We start from the raw sequence: 17,748 nt of genomic DNA on the forward strand, positions 1-17,748 counted from the left end.
CTGACTACCGATGGGCTGAACTCGTCCCCATAGGCCACTGGTGGCCGACACATATCATGCAACATTTTTTTTCATCTATTCTTCCTTTCCCGGACATTTTTGGAAACAAGACGTATGATGCCAACCACGTGTGCATTGGTGGCTATTAGCCAGCCCGCCTAGGTCACCGAACACCAACAACAGTCAACAACGTGTCAATTACCAACGTTTTGTAATGTATTAGTAAATAGTTATTATGTAATGTCCCCCATGCCCCTTCCATATTCTCCTCTAATAATTATTCTTATTTTTCTTCTTGTAGTCGCAAGCTTTGTCATTTTTCTATGACCCATGTTATAATTATACGCTTAGACGGCGCCACACGTCCCAGTCGCTTTGCTCTAGCGCTGACGTAGTGTCAAAATATTATTATTAAAAAAAAAACCATCATTCACATAAATCATGTGCCACACGACAATATGAGGCTTAATATAAGCCCAAATACTATTCAAAATATTATTATATTGATTTAGGTTTGCGACTGCAAAATTATAATTATTATTCTTTTTAATAATACAATAATGTCTTTATTATCCATAAGTCACACCTGCCATGAGTCCAAACATATTATTCCCCCAATTTATTATATTCAAAATGTCAATTTATTGTATAAATGTAATGAGTAATGACCAATTTGTTATTCTACTTCTCCATCATGATTATCATATGTTATAATATCTACATTTTGTTATATTATGCCACATGTTTCTACAATTTATTATTTTATTTCAAAGTTTATTCTTTTTATTAACACTAAATTATAATGCTATGTAAAATATAAAACCTCATGATTACCCTAAAAGAAAAAACAAAAATATCTCTTATTATTTATTCTATTACAATTGCCCTTAAACAAATCTTGAACATTCAATTGTCCATGCGTGTACAAAACCTATGAGTTCCACCAACAAAGCCTTCGAGTTTCCACGTGGTGCAGCTCATAGGTCATGAGATCCAATCCCAGGTTCTCGTGTGTGATCTTTGGGGAAGGTAAACCCTTCAGATTGTCACAATTTGAACACACAAATTGATGAATTTATGATCTATATACTATTGTTAATTATTATAATATATACCCAAGAACTTAACAAGAAGTATTTTATAGTTTATTTATTATAATAACTCACATTAAAAATAATGATAATACAGTAAAACACACCTATCAAGCTAAACATTTTAAGTAGTTAAAAATCAAAGTACAATTTCTAAAGCTATTTGTGTTTTACTTTTTTAATAAATATTATTTTTAATAGAAGGTAGAGTTGCATATAAATTATAATATAATATTATGATTATACCTGCTCTATGGAGTTATGAATATATTTTTTTTTTAAAACAATGTAAAACAGAATAAGATGTATAATATTGTTATTATTGTTTAAATAGTATTAGATGGTATATTATAGTACAAAATTAATAACTTAGAACTTTCTACGCCAATATTAAAATCCTGCATATTCAAAATTCAAATTAATTCTGCAAGTCAATAAATCAAAAATATTTAATAAAGGTGGTACTATTATTTACAAAATATGTATCCCTGGAGGAGATTCAAAAATCTTAAACAACTTAAATATTATAAACAAAAATGAAAAATTCTATAGGAATTAACACAAATGTCATAGGATAAAATGTTGGGTTTAAATATAATAATTTATTTTACGACAGTGTGCCTATGATTAAAAAAAAATATACATTTTTGTCTCTAATATATCTCAATTTTTACATATAATTAAAAGAAAAATGAATATTGGCTATCACTAATTATTTCATTCAGTAAACAATGCTTTAAAAAAAATTATAAAAATAATAATCAACATAAAAAATGAGAACGAATTGTTCACAAACACAGTTTTTTTTCTCTATAACAAGTAGCAAATAAAAATAATAAAGTACGTGTAAAACTGAATAGATTATTATTGTATTATATTAAAATGATTAAAATAATTGTATTGTTTAAGCTATGAATAATATTAATGAATAAAATGTAATTATACATTTAATATAGGTACTTCTTAATACAAATTAAGCTAGATTAAAATAGAATAAATCACATGCCAAAAATTGTTTCTTAATTAAATAAAAATAAAATCTAAAATATTATAGAATGACTTGATGTATATGAGACTTTTAATTATAATCTAACAGAACTAATTTAAAGTATTTACCAAATTTCCCTGTTTGGATAAGTTGTTCAACATTATATAAATGTTCACAAAATGTAATGATCAATAATTTATATGTATGTATAGGTATATATATTGGAAACTCAGTCGATAAGTTTATTTTATTTTTAATGAATAAAACAAATTTCTACATTGTTCAAATTTTATAAATGATTTAATTGCATCTGTTCTATTATATTATAAGATCTTATGTAAAATCATTTTGTTTTAAAACTGGCACATTTTGAAACAAGTTTTATTAAAACCATGCGAAATTAAACACATGAAAAAGCTATAGGAGAAAACACACAAGGAAACTTTGATTGTACACACTTACTGATGGTACATATTTATATAACTAATCAAAATGTTAAAAATATTTTGAAATTTTCAAAATGTGATTAATGAATATGGAAAAAATGAATTATTGTAATTCTTTGTGATACAACTCCACTGGATAAGAGTAATAAGGACAATCACTCTGTCATACTTGAGTATTAAAATGTGTCTGAGGGGACATGATTTAATGACTCATAAGATAATTATTTGCTCGCAGAGTACTTTGTAGGAGTACCATCTGGATTCAGTGCAGTGGTCTCATTGGCTGAAGGCGGTGGTGGCATAGCAAACGCATTGGTATGCTGTCCTGCACCTCCCGTAGCATTGTTTGTAGAAGATGGCTGATTCACTACAACATCATCTTCGCTATCCTCCTAGATTACAAAAAAATATAAACAGATTATATATTATGAATATAATTAATTGGCAAATAATTTTTTTTTTCCAATAGTTATTAACAATAGCGTCAATCCTATAGCTCAACCATGACAAATATCATAGGTAATTCTGTGGATGGCTGAGAGATACCTATTTATAAAATTATATAAGTACAGTGGTAAAATAATACTTTCAAGTATTAAATAGATAATAATAAAATTATATTTATATTTATAACCTAATTATATGTTTTGGTAGAGGTGAAAGATATTTAATACAAAATGCAACTTTCTATATGTATTTCAATTAAAATCAGCGCCACTGATTAGTATCTAAATGTAAAAAATTATAATAAAAATCTGTCATTAATTTGTTATGGTATACATATAAACTAGTAACTAGTGACCAATTTGAAACATTATACCAATTTATTTTATTGCTATACCTATTTCAAACAAAATAGCATGTTTTTATATTGTTGATAGCAAGCACTCAAAGCATTCATATATTTACTTCAGTTACCATTTGCCAATTCAAATTAAAAATAAACAAACTATTATTTATAAATTTGCAAGAGAATACAAACTATTAATATACAATGAAAAATATAGTTAGTATCAATTATTTTGTAGGTTAAAATATTATCAGATTAAATGTTAATATCATTGTTATTTCATTCCAAAACTTCTTTACCACCAAAAATCACAATATTATTAAAAACATTAAAATATAATACATACTAAATGATTATCAGTATAAATTATAAATAAAAAATGTTATCATTTAAGTTACTCTTAATTTTGAGCTGTTTTATTTTATTGGTAATGGCAGTATTTAGCACAACAGTGTAATTAATTGCTATATTTTTATAATTATTTGAATAAAATTAATTTTAATTAGTATAAAAGCTAAATTAAAAAATACACAGAATAACATACTTAAATAGCATTAGTTCTTTTAAAACCAATTGAATAAATATTGTACAATATTTTTACTTTTAAGAATACAGTTAAAATTTATTGTGGGTGGGCGCTGTGCTAAAAATATTAACGGGTATGACTTTCCAATAGAGATGTTTGTCTTTAATATTAGTAATGTAATTATTAATTACAAATTTAGAATTAGTAATAAGTGGAATTTCTATCTGTATAAGATTTTTTCTGTATGCAACTCACAAAATGTATGAATAAAACTAAAAGTAATTTTCAATTTAAAATATAAATTTATTGACTATGCATGGTTATCAACTAAATTATTATAAAAACAACCCAAAATATATTTATACTTTATTAATTATACATGATATACAAAAACTATACAATACATAAACTTTTATTTGTTTTAAGTAATAAATTATACAAAAATTACAAAAATTACCTTTTTATGTATACCATCTATATTTGAGTTCGCTCCATCATTCTACAAAATAAAACACCGAAAACAAGCAAACATTAAATGCAAAAAAATGGGACTAATGGTATTCAAAAAATAATAAAACTACAATGCATAAGTCAAAGAAAAATTGATTTAATTACAAATATTATATTTTATTAATTTTAAGTTTTCGCCAGCATGCAACTAATTGTATAGCAATAAACTAATTAAATATAATATGCTGATAGAATAGAAAATTCTAAAAAAAAAACAAAATTACAGTAAAACCTCGATAATACGGAATCGTACGTGCCATGAAATATTTCCGTGTTAACGGGGTTTCTGTCTTGACGTGGTTAAAAAAATTAAATTGAATTAAATTAAAGATTACAAACGACACGGACGTAACAATATACGATTTGATACTGAACCAAGAAACTCAGATAATAATGTTGTATAGTGTATACTGTATACATATCGATTTTATTAGTTTTTAATATCATCGTCAGCGCTTGCATATTGATTATCTATGGGTATCGACAATACGATAATAAATTTATTACATGAAAATTATATTGTATTTCCGTCTTAGTGAGAATTTTCATCAACTTTCATTACAAAAATGTGTCTGTTTCCGGCTTGGCGAAGTTTCCGTCTTAGCGGGATAAAATTATATGTAATTTGAAATGGGACCAAACAATTTTTCCGTAATACCAGGGTTTCCGTCTTACCAAAGGTCCGTCTTAGTGAGGTTTTACTGTATTATTTTTTATTTAGCACAATATTTACATTACATAGTTGCAGTAAATTAAAAAATCTACTAGTTTCTTAGTAAAATAAATTACAAATGTGTAGCTTCAGATCAACATCTAAGATTTGAGATCATCTCACATATTATACAGTAAAACTTCGTTAAGATGTATTTCTGTAAGATGGAAACCCTGATAACACAGACAATTTCTTTAGTTCCAATACAAATTCATAATGAATATAAATCTCATTAAGGCGGAACAATTGGACAGTCCCAGGCGATTCTGTTCAATTTCGAGGTTTTACTGTATATAAATCAAGGAGAGCAGAACTCAAAGAAAAAATTGAATAACAATTACAATGTTTTTTCAATATTTTCAATAAGCATTTAAGCAGGCATTACACCTACAGAATACAAGATGTTGTCTATCATACACTCACTAGCATATCAAATCTACTTACTGGATTCTTACTATCATTTATTTATAGTTGATATTGATGAAAATGTATATATAATTGAATTTGTAGAAGAGAATATAAACTATATTTGAACAAAGTTTTGTTTTTTTTTTTTTAATTTATTGTAAATGCTTAAATTATTCATTTTTTTCAAAAGTATATAACTTGTTTTAAAATGAATATAATATATAAAAACTTTGATTGAGCACAGCATATATACTCCTTCACAAATTAGATAATATTATGTAAATGTGCTTTAGTATTAACTGTAAATCAACTATATTAAAAATCTGATACATGGATTTGCTATGTTGTGCTAAGTGTTAGACAGAGACAACAATAACTAATATAGTGTTCTCTTAAATCTTTATAAACGTTCAATAGAACACTTTCATGAGAGAATATGAGTTGTGTTTTGACAATATGGTTGAATTTATTAAAAAGGGTTACTGTGCACTCATTATTTCAATACCATGCAGTATGGCTATTTTAGACAACATTCAATTCTCAACATACCTTGTAATCATTGGTTAATAGTTTAACTCCTATTAAAAAATGTATTTTACTATTCGTGAATATTATTTAAAAAAATAAAATAAAAGAAATAGTGATTTTTAAATTAATTGTATACTTCAAACACTTATCACAAATATAGTCACCATTTAATGATAATACATTTAAATCAACTAAGTTAGTTGTCCATACGTTATCCAAAAAATCATTCTCCATAATATACTGTATATTATAACAGTATTAATTTATAAATCATTGTAGAATATTACGTTAGATACATCTAATGTATTTATTTTCTAGATTGGTCAATTAAAATTATTTAGCTTGTTGTATGATTTATTTACCATAATAATTAATTTTTAGGTCTAAAGAAGGTTATTCATTGTTATACATTATATTGTGATGAATGAAACAAAAAATAAAATAAAAAAATGAAATACTAGAAATATTTCAAAAAGCCAATTACTCATCACAAGGTAGTTTAATAATAGTTTGAATCAGTTTAAATTTAAAAGAACGTAACTTGCTGTCTCTGTCTTACAACTGTGTAATATAGCAACTGTATTACTCTCAGCAGATCATGTGTAACTGCATTTCTATAAAAAATAGAGTAAATCTAAATCAACCTATTATGAAACATGTGGGTAAGAACTTATCCATGTTTGAATGAGGATTTTTTATGATAGTACAATTTGTTAGCAAATTTTGCTTATACAAAATAGCATAAATCAAAAATGCTCATAACACATATAAAAACTGGACTATCATAGAAAGCCGGCATACAAACACCGATAATGTTCTTGCTATCAAGTTTCACTCTAATTTTTTAACTAGCAAAGCTACAACTGATCTGCTGAGGGAAAATTTACTGTTACGTACTTGTAAGATTGTAAGATGGACAAGCCGAGACTGGCTGGGATGTTGAGATGCTACAGCATCCCTTGTCATAAAATATATTTGATCTAATTTGTTTTTAATCTATTATTGTACAATTTTGTTAGAATATTTGTTGCAACTTGGTACCTATTTACGATTTTTACATCTTTTCAATATTTTCAATATTTTATACATAATCTACATATTTTAAATTTGCCCCAAACATTTTTGTTTTTTACCCTTTAAATTGTATAGCTTCCCATGCCCTTTTTTACAAGTCCGCGCCTCAAGACGGAGACAACAAATGTCAGTTTTATGTCCTCTTAATACCCATTAGGCTTACAATGATTTTATAAAATATCCTCATCGAAAAACAAGAACAATTATATTACATAAATAACTATTTAACAACAAAAATCCCAAAATCAATTGAATAAAAGATGTAAATTATGTTATGTATTTACTAGCAACAGTACAATATTGTATCTAAACTTATATTGTTATTTATTCTATACTATTAAATAATAATGTAAAATGATAGAATGAAATTAATGAGTTCAATGTTATTAATCAGTTAATGTTATCATATAACCTATTCAACTACAGAAATAGTACATTATGTATTATCATTATTAACTTAATTATAAGACAATCTGGGCATAATATTCTAATTTAGCTACCAAGAGATTTTTTTGAAATCTTTGTTTTGCAAAATGAGTCTTTTTGTAATGGTACATTAAAATAAAGTCGCTTGAAATTCTAATGGAAGTTATGTTCAAAAAACTTTGAAATACTCTATTTTTCAAAAAATAATGGTATTGAATTAAAAATATCAAAAATTTGTATTTATGGAATGTTTTTCGACGAGTGTCGCAAACTGTGTAATCACTGCCCATATACTACAACATAACTTATCCTGTGACCTACTTGAGGTGAAGTTAAATAGCAAGACCAGGGATATTTTCGATTTGTGGAGCAGAGCAACAGAGCTGAGGAGCACAGCGATGAGTGCCACTAACTGTGTAATCACCGCCCTATTTGAAGTACCATAATTTCGAAACTAAGTCTGACCGACAAATTTTGATTACTCCAAAAACTTTTTTATGTCATTACACACCGAATGAAAAAAAAATTTTAAAAATTTTTAGGTATTGATATTTTGAACCCAAAAACACGATTTTTCGGAAAAAATCAATTATTTTTAAGTTTAACATAATAGGAAGTGCAATAGATCAATTTTGATTTTACTAAAACATTAATCATACAAATACTAACAACAATACAAAAAAAAAATACAAAAATACAAATTGTTGATATTTTTAATTCAATAATATTATTTTTTGAAAAATAGAGTATTTCAAAGTTTTTGAACATAACTTCCATGAGAAGTTTGAGCGACTTTATTTTAATGTACCATTACAAAAAGCATACAAAAACACACATTTTGCAAAAAAAAAATTCAAAAAATCACTTGAGAGCTAAACTAGAATTTTTCCACAATCAGTTATAATTAAAAATTTTAAATTATTAAATTCATAAATGGACTAAATTAATTAGATATAAAATATTATTTTTATTGTTATATAGCATGCTTTTAAGTACTCTTAGTCAAACAGAACAAACCTGGTACCTCTGTTAATTGTTATCATTTCTAAAACTGACTGCATGCAAATAGCAACAATAAAACAATATAATGATTCTGGCATGATACTTACATGTAAATTTGTATAGTTTGCTTGTTGATCTTCAGGTACATTTGGCTTAAACTTGCCAAAACAGAAATTACAGCAACAACAACAACAGAAACAACAGCAACATCCAGTAATTACACAAGATCCAATTATTAAAGCCTGAAAAATAAAAATTGAAAATTAGTGAGATGCTTTATAATATCTGTACAAACAAAAAACAAAAAAATTCAAACAAACCTTGCACCATTTTGAGGTGACAAAGAAATAAGCATTGACATTCTCCTCTCCAAACTGCTCTGCAATATACAATCCAAGGGAACCATAATTGTCATATATATTACGCTTACTCGGATCTGTCAATATTCTATATGCCTTATTGATTTCTTTAAACTAAAAATATAAATTAATATAATAATATAAATCATGAGAGTAAAACTTGGGTGTTAATACATAAATTCAAAACATAAATAGCAAACCTTTTCTTCAGCTTCAGGATTACCAGTATTCTTATCTGGATGGAATTTTAATGCAAGTTTTCGATAAGTTTTCTTAATTTCTTCCGTTTCTGCTGTTTTTGCTAAGCTCAGCGTAACATAAAGAGAATCTCCAGATGTTCTAAAAAAAGTAAACAATTATTATATCATCATTTTCAAAACGCTATGACTATTTATAGTCATTTGTTGTTTATGTTGATAAAAAAATTTTGCAAGGGCAAAATCTTGAGAATTTAATATAAAGTTCCTTATTAGTTGTTCACATATGTTACTTATCAATAGGAAATAGATTTTAATACAAATTGCATTTTTTATTTTAATGTCTAAAAACATTGCTTTCCAAGCACAAAGTACATTCTATACATCAAAGAATTAAAAAACTTAACTTTTATTTTGCATTTCTTGACATTTTTATGTTTTTAAGTCATTTTTATATAGGAATGGACAAAATTCAATAAAAATGTAGATTAACATTCATTCTAAAAACATAAAAATAAATATTTACTATGTTTTTACAGATCAGATAAATCCTGACTCCAGACAAAATTATTGTTGACACGTGCAGACACATTCAAGTTACAATATATTGCATACAATTAAGTAAAGATAAGCTATTTATCTAAATTGTAATTTTGTATTGCACTGTTGAGTAACTTCATGTGTTTTCTATAAGTTTTGTGTAAAAAATTGTGTTTTTATTGGATTTAAAAACATTTTTCAAGTTTTTTAGGGTATAATTTGATATTAGAGCATTTTTTAAGACATTAAGCTATATTATTTTAGAACATTTTTTCTTATTTTTTATGACATTAAAGTCTGTTCTCTACTTGTCAATTAAAAAATATCACTGAATTTATAATATAAATGATTATTAAATTACTGTACTCTATACTGTGTAACCTAACACAGTTGGCAGTCGACTTCTGCGTATGGCCACGATTTCATTACATGTAGAGACCATGGACAATGGGCTTACCTGACCATCGGAAATAAAAACCGGTCGTCACCAACTGTGTTTCTTATTTTGAATAGAGTATAGAGCAGTTATCTCAAACTCAAATTACCTACGGGCCATATATTTTTTCAAAAAAATTCACGGGCCAAATTTTAAGTGTCATTTTATACTTATACACTAAAAACTAAAGACAAAATGAAGGCAAAGATATATACAAAATCCATTTATCTAAATTTAACTTAATATATTATGAAATTACTGTTATTATAATTACTATTACCATGTAGGAAGGGCCGTAATGTATGTTTGAGACCACTGGTATAGAACTATGCAATAATCCCTCATTATCCACCGGAGTTACAGTCCAGCAAAGTTACGAGGATATCAAAACCAGACCAATGTAAAAAGGAACATTGTATTTAATTTAAAAAATCACAATAAGGTTAATAGTTTTTACAATTATGAATTTGATTGATTATTATTTTCATTATATGTGATTTATTTAATAATTTATTAATCATCAATCATACATACATTATGAATGATGAAAAAACCAATGAACAAATAAACGATATAAGAAAATAAAATAATGTAAATAAAAAATAAAATAAAAAATAAGGTAATGCTTATCTGTGCATTCAGTACATATAAACATAGTTGTATAATCATAGGCGCACATAGGTGGGGGGGGGGGGGGGGTGCTTGGGGGTGCTTAGCACTCCCAGGTTTAAAATTAGCACCGCATAAACTATTTAAAATATTTATTACATAGTCATATCTTTTGAAATATTATTATATAAATCTGTTTATGTATATCAGGATATTTTGAAAATATCAACAGTTAGTTTATCAGCAGAAATGATAGTTTTAATGAATAGTCTACCAGCCAGCTTTATATATGAAGGCATGAAAAATCAATGTTATAAAAGTTCGTTTCCAAATGTCTGTAAGCTATTGGGAATAACAATTCCAATTTCTTCGTCAACGTGTGAACGCTCCTTCTCAGCTATGCGTAGATTGAAAAACTGGTTACGCACCAATATGGGCCAAGAAAGATAGAAAGATTTACCAAGCTATCTACGCTTAGCATTGAGAGTGATCTTACCAATAAAATAGAGGGGGAAATTATATTGCAAACATTTGCAATATCAAACAGAAAATTAAATCTTGTCTAACATTAATAATTAATGATTACATGTTATTATAACTTGTAATATAATTACAAAATATTTATTTTTATTTTTAATAAAATTTATAATTATTGCAATGCAATTATTATAGTATTAGGGTGGTGTAGTGGGGGGCTTCGCTCCCCACGGGTCTGTGTACTATAAATTATTTCAGCACCCCCTAAATTCACACCCTATGTGCGCCTATATGTATAATTATACGTTATACCTAACAATATAACAATTATTTACAATTTTCTAAAATAAATTATTTACAGAGTTCTTATAATAACAATAAAATGTTATCGCAGACTCAACCAGGATATTCGGAACCATGGATAACGAGGGATTACTGTACCTACATTTTTATGAAATTTTTTTTGTTAGAAAAAAATCTTTTTAAACAGATTTTTTGATAAAAATATTTTAAAAGTTAAACACTATTTGGTAACAAAATTTACAACACTTACTGACTATAAAATATTTTAATAATATAGTCAGTATATTATCACTTTTGTTACTAATTTTCACAGATTTTGTAATTATTACTAAAAATATGTAATATTTCACATTTTTAAAGGTAATACTATGGCCTACATCTACCTTTATGACATTATGTACCTAATTCTTAAACAAATAAAAAGAAGAATAAATTGCAAATTGCAAAAAATACAAATGTACATATGACATTTTTCAAACTTACAGTTCTATCTATAGATGATATTACTACCCAAAGAAATATTATTCAAGAATAAGATAAGTATTTTTAGATCATTTAACAATGATTTATAATACTATAAAATAAATTATAAGTAAAAATGTAAGCACTTTTAAAAAACTTTTTTGCCTGTAAGGGAGAAGCCTCCTAACTAACATATATTTAAAAAAAATGAATAATTCTTCATTGGAAGGGATTTAATATTTAAAGATACAGTTCAGCATGAACATTCAGTATTAACATCAGTCATAATTTAATTATCACTTTACAAGAGATGAATTTAATATAGCACATCCTGTCTCATGAACTAAAGCTAATATTTATTTGTATGCATATATACCCATAAAGTGAATAGGAATTAAATGTTCAAAACAAATATACATAAAAATGAGCTTAAAAATATGTTTTTTTATCTTATTTTTAAATATATTACTTATAACAGCAGCAGATAGAAAAAATATTTTAAATACATTTTTTGATGCATTATTGAGTGACAACAGCCATGAAAATCGATACAAAACATTGCTGCAAACAGGAGTACATGATTTTTCAGTTGGATTGTTTGAGGGATCAGGTGGTCGTATCAACAAAATATCAAATATCCATCGAACTGGTAATGTCATTGTCCACCCCGGTAAAGATGAAACCTGGATAGAAATGTCTTTCATTGTACAACACCTAGATGTTATTTGGGACAATTCAACTTGTTTTGGAATTAAATGTCAGCTTTGGGGTACTATGTTGGACAATAAATTTGATGTGAAAATGGCTGTAAGACCAATTAACTGTCTAGTATCATACAATATTAATTTAAATACTGTTGGAACAATGGAAGTGAGTGTATCAGAATTACCTAAATATATGCCAAGTTTTTTATTTAATGGAGCATTATACATAGTAGAAGTGTTTTTTAAAGGTCCTTTAATGGAAAGTGTCAAACATCGTATAAATCATAGTGTTATACATGATTTTATTGATAAAAAACAAATAGACCAAATATGTATAGCCGTCAATGAAACAATTTACACAAAAATGGTTTAAATTTTAAGCAACCAAATAGAAAATATTTTTTTACACACCATTTTATCTTATTCAGACAATTGAGTCAGACATACAATAATGACAACACTAACAAAACTTATAAATATTTTTTACTTAAGTAAGTACTAACATTAAGATTAGAATTAAATAATCAAATTATTTTTATTAGGTGTAGTATAATAAATTATATTTTTCTCTTTACTTGTCAATTATTTTTTAATAATTAATTTTAAGATATTAATTGCTCCTCTGTTGTAAACTTTATCAGTAAAGATAAAACTAACTAACTAAATTATTTTATAATTATTTATGATTAATGTTCATCTTTGTCATATTTAAAATAAAATCAAGTATAAAACAAAAATTGTTATTTAATATTCACTGAAAACCATAATATTGTAATATTGATACTGGGTACCTACTATTAAGCTTATATAATGTATTATGTATAGTTATTAGTTAACATAATACTACTTTTTAGTATCTACAGTAATCAGAGATGGGAAAATAAAATGACACTATAACCAGTTTAATATTAGTTATCCAATTACTACCATGTAGGTTATTGTTACATCATTGACTTACACCAACCTACCTACCAATTTAATCAATTACATATTTTAAATTTGTACCAAGATTTGAACTAAAATCAATAAAATGCCTACCACTAGTACATGTAACTTGCCATGAATAATTCTAAATAGCTGAACTTTTTTTTTATTTGGGAGGTTGGTTAAATAATTATGACCAGAATAATATAATAATGTATTTTAAGTCTTGCACTCTTACCTATTACATTTAGATTTATAAATATACCCAGACAATCAACTATATAATTAAAATTTCAGCACTTGTCACCACCACATTTGTAAAAAATAATAGTTAAATAGTTTAGTACCAACTACTGAATTATGGCACTGTTTAAAATAACAAAGACGTTTCTTTTGAATTTGTAATGACTTTTATGCCTTATTTTTGTAATACGTAATAAATGTTTAATTTATTTAATTTATAATATAGGATAAATAAAAGAATTTAAAACCTTATAACTAGACAATTATCCAAACCGGTAATCAATGTGGACATTAAAAGACAATGATAGGTAGTATTGTAGAATGTAGACTTCCTACATTTTACAGTTCATCAATCATAAGCAAAAATATTAAAACTGGTAATAGCGTTTTGACTGAATATGTATTTAATTGTTGGTATCGCAAGGGTACATTTTTGGTATTAAAACGATATCATTTCTTAATAGTTTATAGCTACACGGAAAGGTTATTTTTATTAATCCTGGGTGAGTGTAATTTAATTTCCGGAAGATACAATTACAGCTATATCTTCTTCTGCGCTAGCATTGATGAGTACCGCAACGACTGTGAGGATTTTAAAAAAACATCTCGAGTGTGTAAAACATCAAAATTGTGGATCCAATTGGTTGTAGTCTTTCTGCCGTGAGAGTTCAATCTGATGAAAAAGTTCAAAACGCGATATGTGTAAAAGTAAAACACACAAATATGACTTGTATTTAATCAACACAAAAACACAAATGTTCAAAAGAAATTCGGGTAGAAGATTACGAATGCCGTTGGGCGCCACTGTAGTATACCATCTCTCGATGGTACACAAAATGATCGATGAATAATTTATACTATTTTGAATAACTTTATTAAACATAAAACAAACACACAAAAATACGGGTCTCTATGAATCGCTTACAAACATATGCCGTCTCTCACTCAAAACCCGCAATGTCCCTCTACTGTGGTGCTTACATCCTTAAATATTATTTTACAAAGTGCTGCCTCAGCTCATTTGCTTCGTTAGCCTAATATAACGCAATTTAAACATTTAGCTAAAAGAATTAATATTTTGTCTATTATTATTAGTTGGCACATGCCACATACAACACTTAATATTGAGATTTAAATTAAGATGCACAATCAATTAAGCAGATCATTAATTTCAAATTTTGTAAAATGTGTGGTTTAAAGTAAAACTACATAGTTTTCAAAGTTCATGATATAAAACATGTATCTTTTAATCATACGACTAAATATTATTTTTTTATATTATTATATTTTACTTATGCATTAAAAGAAAATGTCTTATATTGATTACAAGTAAATAGTGAGTGAGTGAATATGGCAAATATTTACATAAATAAATATTCACATAAGTTTGTAAAAATACTAAAAATCCATACCAAACTCAACGCCATTTTACTACCTAAATAGTATGTATTTAACATACACATAACACAATAATTCTAAATAGTTATAGGTATATTACACTCTAAAATACAACACAACTCATGTACTCAACAAATTGTAGTTGAACTTAGTACTTTACAAATTGCATGAGAGGAATTTATTAATTATTATTAATTTAATAGATAGTAAAGCATAATATTAATTATTTTATCTTTATGAGTTAGTTGTATTAGTTTTCAAACGATAAAAATGGCAAAAGACAAGGAATTAAAAGGAATACATCTGTCATGTAGGTATAAGACTAGAAAAAACAATCGGAAAGTCAAAATGTAAATAAGCATCTGCAGATATAATGCTTGCTGTATACATGACAAGTTGTGCGAGACCAGCTTATAAATTGCATTCAACAGTTCAACAATACTGTATAATATAATAATGCTAAACTATCCACTTAGATTAAGAGAATAACTTTTTTTTTTTTACAAGTATTCTAAATACAAAATCTGTACAACATAGCACAATAAGTATATTTGATATTATGATAGTAGCATGAATATTTTGAATTAAGAAATCACCCATTGGTGACACTTTGCTGGGAATTAACGCTATGTAGTCTAGAACTTGGTTGTTTTAACGCCCGCGGTTTCCCGGTATGGTTTGAGTGTAGACTCTTTATCAATGGATTTTGGTGGGTTTGTAGGCAATTATGAAAGCATTTGTAGAAATCTACAGCTTCTTCTGTCACAGTTTTCATTGTGGGTCTTAGGGTATAATTGGACACAAAAGGTGGAGCATTTGTAATTTTTCTAATAGCAACATTCTAGAACTGTTGGGTTTTGTTGGTATTCGATACTTAAGCAGTACCCCACAATTGAAGACCGTAGGTTCCCACCGTGGTTTTAGTAGTGTTTTATACATAAGAACTTTAACTTTTAGTTTAGTGTTTATTATTTGTAAGCAAGTAACATAGACTGTGGAGAAGAGAATAACCCTGAGAATAACTTAAAAGCATTTGTCTTGACATTCTGATGAAAGGAAACTGAAAATACTGGGATTTAACTCAAATATTCAATATTAAAATGTTGCAATTTTTTAAATTAAAACAACTAAAACATAAAACCTTTTTAAGACCTTAATCAGTTATCAATAAAACTTTTCAGCCATTTGATTTACAAAATTAGTGCTAATTATTTATACTTTGTTAATGATTTAAAAAAAATAAATATATTTAATACTTACTAACTTTTCAGTAAAAAGAAAGATTTAAATACTTATCGCTAAAATTGGTTACACTGTTTACATTATTTTGGTAGTTAAATTATATAATCTAGTTACCATAAAAAGGTTTATAATACAATATAGCTAAATAACATGTAATATCATGTAGCTGGGCTCACACTATGTAGTGCCATTTGATGTTGAATATATTCAATTTGTTAGCTAATGTATTACCTAGATTTTAACATACACGAAAATAGGATTATAGCACACAACACGATACAGTTAACCTGATTTAGTGTTCAAAAACTGATATCTCAAAAGTTAACAATAGTTTAGAGTCATGTGAATACTGACAAGTACCTACCTAGGGAAGTCAGGAGATTGACGATTCCACGTAATTAATTTTATATTGGTTAGTGGGTACAATATTAACAGTGGGGGGGGGGGGGGGGGTGTAATTCTCCTTTAGTAAAAAACTAGGGATGTGCCTCGCTGTTTCCCTCCGTTTTAATACACATCAACAAATGGGGCATAGATTGAACACCATCAGGTGTAAAGATTAATAGACCTGTGTAGATCAGACTCTAAAAAAAAACTACCATTAGTCATTTTCATGTATTCGTCAGCCACGGCCCACAGACAGCTTTATGTCGTGCGCCACTGTGATTAGTTTCCGCACAATCAATAGTCGATACGCAACGGCAGTTAATCGTAAAATTTTTATCGAATGCTCTGCGTCACATCCCCAGGGATAATATTATTGGTAGGTACGATGTTTGTAATATTATTTTAAAATAATTATTGTGTAATACTTACGACAACTTCCTCTTGTCCATTTCGACTGCGGCGGATTAGGACACGCGGTGATAAATGGTAATGAAAATATGAAAAACTGCGAAACGCCTTATCAATACGTTTGTAGAACCGTAGGTGGTAGGCAGACGATGATACTCGATACTGTCGTTAACAATGTCGTCAAATTTTCCAGTATCATGTATGACGATCCATAGTTAGGTAGCGGGCGTGAGTGCGAGCGAGTAACAGTTCGTTGAAAACGACAGACGATAAGATGCTTTACCGTGCCGAAAGCATAGACAACGTTAAGACAATTACAAAATATAGTAATTAAAAGTAACACCGACAGAACGAAATAATTATTATACCTATCATACTATTATGATTATTATTTATTATTGTACCTGTACGTAAACGCAGGAATACTTACAATAACATTATGTGTTTTTACTATTATTATATTTATTATGATAAATATTATTACAAAATTAAAATTTATAACATTATACCGAAGTCCTAAAGGTATATATTTTATCTACTGGAATTGATCGCGATGAT

At 27.1% G+C, this 17,748-nt stretch overlaps 2 protein-coding genes across 4 annotated transcripts; one reads left to right on the plus strand and one right to left on the minus strand.

Annotated features, from left to right (window-relative positions):
* Positions 1-1,390: 1,390 nt before the first annotated feature.
* Positions 1,391-17,748, minus strand: Csp (Cysteine string protein). 2 transcript variants are annotated; one of them, XM_089222408.1, is made up of 6 exons: positions 17,212-17,748; positions 9,061-9,199; positions 8,822-8,974; positions 8,609-8,743; positions 4,299-4,340; positions 1,391-2,917 (listed from the first exon to the last, which is right to left on the minus strand). In XM_089222408.1, the coding sequence occupies exons 1-6, from the start codon at positions 17,229-17,231 to the stop codon at positions 2,747-2,749; spliced, it is 660 nt and encodes a 219-aa protein (XP_089078534.1). In that variant the 5' UTR covers positions 17,232-17,748; the 3' UTR covers positions 1,391-2,746. The 2 variants fall into 2 exon arrangements, with proteins under 2 accessions (XP_089078534.1, XP_089078535.1); XM_089222409.1 differs by lacking the exon at positions 4,299-4,340 and having other exon boundaries at positions 17,212-17,744.
* Positions 12,157-13,325, plus strand: LOC149057555 (uncharacterized). Of its 2 annotated transcripts, XM_089222411.1 has the most exons (2): positions 12,157-12,754; positions 12,837-12,977. In XM_089222411.1, exons 1-2 carry the CDS (start codon positions 12,308-12,310, stop codon positions 12,843-12,845), a joined length of 456 nt encoding a protein of 151 aa, XP_089078537.1. In that variant the 5' UTR covers positions 12,157-12,307; the 3' UTR covers positions 12,846-12,977. The 2 variants fall into 2 exon arrangements, with proteins under 2 accessions (XP_089078537.1, XP_089078536.1); XM_089222410.1 differs by having other exon boundaries at positions 12,185-13,325.

Source organism: Diuraphis noxia, unplaced genomic scaffold (assembly GCF_037042655.1).
Source record: "Diuraphis noxia isolate RWA-SAM2 unplaced genomic scaffold, SU_Dnox_SAM2 contig0003, whole genome shotgun sequence".
In the NCBI taxonomy this organism is placed as follows: Eukaryota; Metazoa; Arthropoda; class Insecta; order Hemiptera; family Aphididae; genus Diuraphis; species Diuraphis noxia.

Excerpts from the sequence above, each read along its gene's own strand:
- LOC149057555 (XM_089222410.1), top strand. The coding sequence starts at position 12,308 with ATGAGCTTAAAAATATGTTTTTTTATCTTATTTTTAAATATATTACTT.
- Csp (XM_089222408.1), bottom strand. The coding sequence starts at position 17,231 with ATGGACAAGAGGAAGTTGTC. Across the intron at positions 8,744-8,821 it reads TCACCTCAAAATGGTGCAAG|GCTTTAATAATTGGATCTTG; the intron begins GTTTGTTTGAAT and ends TTTATTTTTCAG. Across the intron at positions 4,341-8,608 it reads CAAACTATACAAATTTACAT|AATGATGGAGCGAACTCAAA; the intron begins GTAAGTATCATG and ends TTTATTTTGTAG.